Source organism: Mobula birostris, chromosome 6, assembly GCF_030028105.1.
Source record: "Mobula birostris isolate sMobBir1 chromosome 6, sMobBir1.hap1, whole genome shotgun sequence".
Taxonomy (NCBI): domain Eukaryota; kingdom Metazoa; phylum Chordata; class Chondrichthyes; order Myliobatiformes; family Myliobatidae; genus Mobula; species Mobula birostris.
This window is the reverse complement of record NC_092375.1, coordinates 112706695-112712694: the sequence shown is the minus strand read 5'-3', so window position 1 is coordinate 112712694 and position 6000 is coordinate 112706695. Positions and strand designations below refer to the sequence as shown.

Sequence of the window (6000 nt, the reverse complement as noted above, 5' to 3'; positions counted from 1 at the left end):
CTGTCCTGTGTTCTATTATATGGAAACAGTATAGATAGGATGGCGAGATGATGGGCTGAAGAGCCTTATGAGCCTCAATTCCCTGCTTATAGTCTCTCATCAACCTTGTCTGCAGGGATGGCTTATTTATTGAAACATATTCCCTCTGGGAGACTCTGGAAAATGGTGAGGAGATGGAGGAGTTAAGCCTCCACCTCAGGGGGTTAGGGTGGGGGGGCCGTCTCACCATTCGTGATGTCACCCCTCACCCTAAACCCCCCCCAACCATGGTCCCCACACCCTCCCCAAATTACCACCACGAACTTCAGACTTGAGACAAGGAGGCAACAGAGTTCAAATAAATATTTAGTATTTCTCAAACGAACACGCAGCTAACGTTTTGCACCAGTTCCAATGTTTTGGCACATCGAAAAAGAGAAAGGATTCGAACACGGTTGACGGGAAAATGAGAGCGTGCAAAAACCAGAACGGCACGGCACGCCCTCAACATGGAACATGCTGCTCTCGCTATCGAAGTACCAGAGAGGTGGCAACTGGACAGCTGGTCTCTGCACTGAGTGGGGGGAGAGAGTGGAGAGGCAGCGGGTCTATTGTCAGTGGAAGGGGTGCACAGAACCACAGGGGCTCCCTCTCTCTCACACAGACACACACAACCTCATAATCTACCTTGTCATGATCTTGCAGCTTTTTGTCTACCTGCACCGCACTTTCTCTGGAGCTGTTACACTTTATTCTGCATTGTTATTGTTCTACCTCAGTGCAATGTTCTGATCTGCATGAACCGTTTTTACTGTGTGTCAGAACCTGAGAGAATAATAAACCAATTCCAATACACATACAGAATGAGGGAGAGACACAGGGGTGTGGACAGGGTGGCAGTGGAGGGAGGGGGTTGGAGGAAAGTCAATACACATAGAGTCCAAAGGGAGACCCACACAGACGTAGACACTCACAAGTATACACATAGATGCACACACATATACAGACACCCATACGTGCACGCGCGCGCGCGCACACACACACACACACACACACACACACACACGTCCAACGGCCATGTGACTAGCAGAGACACAGGAGGCTGCAGATGCTGAATCTGGAGCAGAAAACTAATTGCTGGAGGAATTCAGTGTCTCTGGAGCCGGAGGGGTGGTGGTGGTCGACGTTTGAGGTTGCGACCTCGCTCCAGCGCTGAGCACGTGGGGGGGGGGGGTGAAAAGAGGTGGATGGGCGGGGTGAAGACAGGGGCTGGCAGATGATCGGTGGAACCAGGTGAGGAGGGAGATGATGGGCAGATGGAGGCAGGTAGGTGGAAAGGAAGGATGAGGGGAATAGTTCAGAGATAGGAGCCTGGTGGGAAACAGGTGGACACAGACAAGGGGAGAAAAGGTGCTTAGACCAACAGAGCCAGTTGTACACACACACTCTGGTTAAGAAATAAAAGGTTGAGCAGAGCAAGTAGGAACAAATAAAGGGCTTATGGAGAACAAGAATGCAAGAGAACACTTAAAGCAATCAGGAGGGCTAAAAGAAGGTGAAGGAGAATCCTAAGGGATTCTACAGATATTTAAAGAGCAAGAGACAATGTTGGTTTTCTGGAAATCCACGTGTAGAGCCAAAAGAGATGGGGGAGATCTGAAATAAACTTTTGCATCTCTATTTACTCGGGAAACAGACAGAATCTACAGAAGTGAGGCAAAATGGCATCAACTTCACGGACACTATACAGATTAGAGGAGGAGGTGTTTGCTACCCTGAGGCAAATCACGGTGGATAAATCCCCAGGGCCTGACAAGGTTTTCCCTTGGACCCTACTGGAGGTAATTGCAGAATTTGCCAGGGCCATAGCAGATATTTAAAACATCCTGAGGGAAGGTACCGAGGATTGGAGGATAGCCAATGTTGTTTCACTGTTGAAAAAAGGCTCTAAACAGAAACCAGGAAATTATAGGGCCAGTGAGTCTGACATCAGTTTTGGGAAAGTTACTGGAAGGTATTCTAAGGGACTGGAGATATAAGTATTTGAATAGACAAGGACTGATTAAGGATAGTCAGCAGGGCATCATGTGTGGGAGGTTATGTCTAACCAATTTTATAGAGTTTTCTGAGGAAGTTACGAGGAAAGTGAATGAAGGCAAGGCAGTGGATGTTGTCTACATGGACCTTAGCAAGGCATTTGACAAGGTCCCATATGGGAGGTAGTAAATTGGATTAGACATTGGCTTTGTGGGAGAAGGCAAAGAGTGGTAGTAGATCTCTGACTGGAGGCCTGTGACTAGTGGAGTGCCACAGGGATTTGTGCTGGGTTTGTTGTTGTTTGTCATCTATATCAATGACCTGGATGATGGCATGGTTAACTGGATCTGCAAATTTGCAGATAACACCCTAATTGGGAGTGTAGTGGACAGCAAGGAAGACTATCATGGCTTGCAGAGGGATCTGGATCAGCTGGAAAAGAGGGCTGGAAAATGGCAGATGGAATTTAATGCAGACAAGTGTGAGGTGTTGCGCTTTGGTAGGACCAACCAGGGTAGGTCTTACACTGTGAGTGGTATTGCACTGAGGAGTGTGGTAGAACAAAGGGACCTGGGAACACAGGTCTGTAATTCGCTGTAAGTGGTGTTACAGGTAGCTAGGGTCATAAAGAAAGCTTATGGCACATTCTCTCGTAAATCATTGTATTGAGTACAGGAGATGGGGTGTTATGTTGAAGTTGTACAGGACATTGGTGAGGCCTAATTTGGAATCTTGTGTGCAGTTTTGGTCACCTACCCAAAGGAAAGATGTAAGTAAGGTTGAAAGAGTGCAGAGAAAATTCACAAGGTTGTTGCCAGGTCTGGAGGACCTGAGTTATAAGGAAATGATTAAATAGGTTAGGACTTTATTCCTCAGAATGTAGAAGATTGAGGGGAAATTTGAAAGAAGTATACACATTTATGAGGGGTATAGATAGGGAAAATGCAAGCAGCCTTTTTCCACTGGGGTTGGATGGGACTACAACTTGAGGTCATTGTTAAGGATGAAAGGTGAGAAGTTTAAGGGGAAAGTTAGGGGAAACTTCTTCACTCAGAGGATGGTGAGAGTGTGGAACGAGCTGCCAGCACAACTGGTGCATGTGAGCTCGATTTCAACGTCTAAGAGAAGTCAGGATAGGTACATGGATAGTAGGGCATGAAAGGCTATAGTCCTGGTGCAGGTCGATGGGAGTAGGCTGTTTAAATGGTTTTGGCATGGACTAGATGGGCCAAAGCACCTGTTTCTGTGCCTCTATGACTGTGATCTCACACATTAGCAATGTGGGTGTACAATATACAGACAATAAGCACACAGGCATGTACAGAATACATACCATGGCACGTCTATGCATGGAATACATTCAGCACAAGTACGTGTGTAATATCCACACTACAATCATGTGCATGAGCTTACACACAGAATTATATGCACTGTCTCTCTCTCTCTCTCTCTCTCACACACACACACACACACACACACACACACAGCCACGTGTTTGTTCATACAGCAGTCACACGCAACAACAATAATGTACCATGTGCACACAGCAGGGATGTGTGTGCAGTATAACAGAACGGACTAATGCATCCCACACACACAAAATGCTGGAGGAACTCAGCAGGTCAGGCAGCGTCCATGGAGGGGAACAAACAGTCGACATTTCATCAAACTGTCAACGGAGGAGGAGGAGGAAAACAAAATAAGAAGGTGGAGGGAGGGCAGGCAAGGAATACAAGCTGGCAGGTGATAGGTGAAACCAGGTGAGGGGGAAGGTGGGTGGGTGAGGGAGGGAGGGATGATGAAATAAAAAGCTAGAAGGTAATAAGTGAAGGAGGTAAAAGGCAGAAGAGAAAGGAATCCGATAGGAGAGAAGAGTGGACCATGGGAGAAAGGAACTGAGCAGAGGGACCAGAAGGAGGTGATAGGCAGATGAAGAGAAGAGAAGGGATGAGGGAGGTACCAGAATGGGGAATGGAAAGAGAGAGAATGAGGGGGCGGTGGGTGGCAATGGCGGAGAAATGATCAGAAGTTAGAGATATTGATACTCATACCATCACGTTGGAGGCTACCCAGAGTGACTATGAGGTGTTGCTCCTCAACCTGAGCTTTGCCTCATCGTGGCAGAAGAGGTGCAGTGAAATTTGCCTCCCCCCTCATTATGCACTTCACAGTTGGGCTAGTCAAGTTTAAGGATATTCATCCCGTCATCTCATATCAACCCACTCAATGCCAGTGGTCACTAAGCAGTCCCCCACCCAACAGGAAACACAACAGAGTATCTCTCTCTGGCTTGTTGCCGACCTCTCCATCAGACAACTCTACACTGTGATCAACCTTCAACTTCTTTCCAACTATTGACTGAAGTTCTCCAGGTCAAATGAAGAGTAAACCTGCTTCCCCCATTATGATAAATCTTCCCATTAAGTTTCTTCAAAAGCAAGAGAGGACAGCAGTCTCCAATTCTGAACAAAAACTGAGGTCTATCCAACCCTCAACCAAGGACATCTCTCCACTTCAGTCACAAGGTTAACATACACACTCAACCTGTGGACAGTGACTGACACATTAGGGTTAGGACTCTGGGGTTCTGATCAGTGTTCTAGTGTTAGAGTCAGGGTTATGGTTAGGGTTCTGTGGTTCTTGGTAGGATTAGGGTTCTGATTCAGATTTAGGGTTAGGATTGTAGGGTTGTGTGTAGGTTAGCATTCCCGTTAGGATTATGACCTCGGGTTCTGGTAAGGGCTTGGTTTGTAGGGATAGGGTTAGGGTTATGGTTCGGCTAAAGTTCTTGGGTGTGAATTGGGGTTAGGGGTCTGGTTAGGGTCATTGTTGTAGGGTTGTGCATAGGTTTAGGATTGGAGGGTTGTGTGTAAGGTTAGGATTCCTGTTAGGAGTATGATTTTGGATTCTGGTTAGAGTTAGGAGTGTAGGATTAGGCTTAGGGTTCTGGTTCGGGTAAGGTTCTTGGGTTCTCAGGTTAAGTTCAGGAGTAGGAGTGACAGGTGAAGGTTGCGTCCTCTCCCTGTGCGAGACCAGCATCATGGCTAAAGAGGAATACATTCAGCAGTTTCTATGTAACGGTACGCGCTGCTCTTTGCACGCACACACACACAGCTCAGAAACATGCACAATATCGGCCAAAGGAAGGTTCACATTTCCTTCGAGACACCACGGTGGGCAGCTGGTGTCTCTGGCTCGGTGAAGCAATGGTTCTAAGAGGAAGGTGGCATTGTCCCAAGGAAAGCTCTCTCCTGGTGTAGAGCAGATGGCGACTGCAACATCTCCGGGGAGGTGTGAAGCATTTGAGAGGATTATGTATGGAGGAAAGTGGATGTCTTAGGCGCCATTTCCCCTCCCTCATCCAGCGCTCCCTCCCCTCCCTCCCTCTATGAGTTTTTAACCCATTCTTGCTCGAGTTAGGGTTAAAGTGGCCTTCATCCGCACTGAGTCCTAGGTCAGTTCCTGTGTAGATGTAGTCGCTGAGAGTCCTGATCTCCTTCCCCAATCACAGGATACAAGAGACAGTGGAATGAAATGTCCCCTGGAAATCCATGTCTCCAATCTGGGAGCCTCGATTTGAAGGTTGGAAAAGGGCGTGGTTGCAACAGGGCCAGACCCAGTTCAGGCATAAATATATTAAATATCTTCCGTAAATACAAGTCCCACATCGACGGCAGGCCCTTCCCTGGGACACTGGGCTTAGGGAGACTCCCCTTCCCGCAGGTCTCCTCTTCCTCTGCTGCCCAGCACACTGAGAGCCTCCACTTTGCTCCAAAGGCCTCTGTGGTTGCCTCACACTCGGACGGCCGGGGTGGAGGAGGTGAGGGGCACTGTGGAGCTGCAGTCATAGTCCACGTCAATCATGGTCTGTGCGTTGGCGCCTGGCGACGTTCCAGCTTGGCGCTCCCGGAAGTTCTGGATGTAGCTCTGTGAGAGAAAGGAGAGCAGAGGAAGTTGACACAGGGGAGTTATTCCATTCCTGGA

At 48.0% G+C, this 6000-nt stretch overlaps 1 protein-coding gene across 11 annotated transcripts in view; it reads right to left on the bottom strand.

Moving 5' to 3' along the window:
- Positions 1 to 287: 287 nt before the first annotated feature.
- tmem198ab (transmembrane protein 198ab) overlaps positions 288 to 6000 on the bottom strand; it is a 133004-nt gene continuing 127291 nt past the window's right edge. For all 11 annotated transcript variants that reach the window (XM_072261015.1, XM_072261016.1, XM_072261022.1 and 8 more), the window contains one exon: positions 288 to 5943. In XM_072261015.1, the coding sequence (XP_072117116.1) occupies positions 5809 to 5943 (135 nt within the window). In that variant the 3' untranslated portion in view covers positions 288 to 5808. The remainder of the gene's footprint in view (positions 5944 to 6000) is intronic.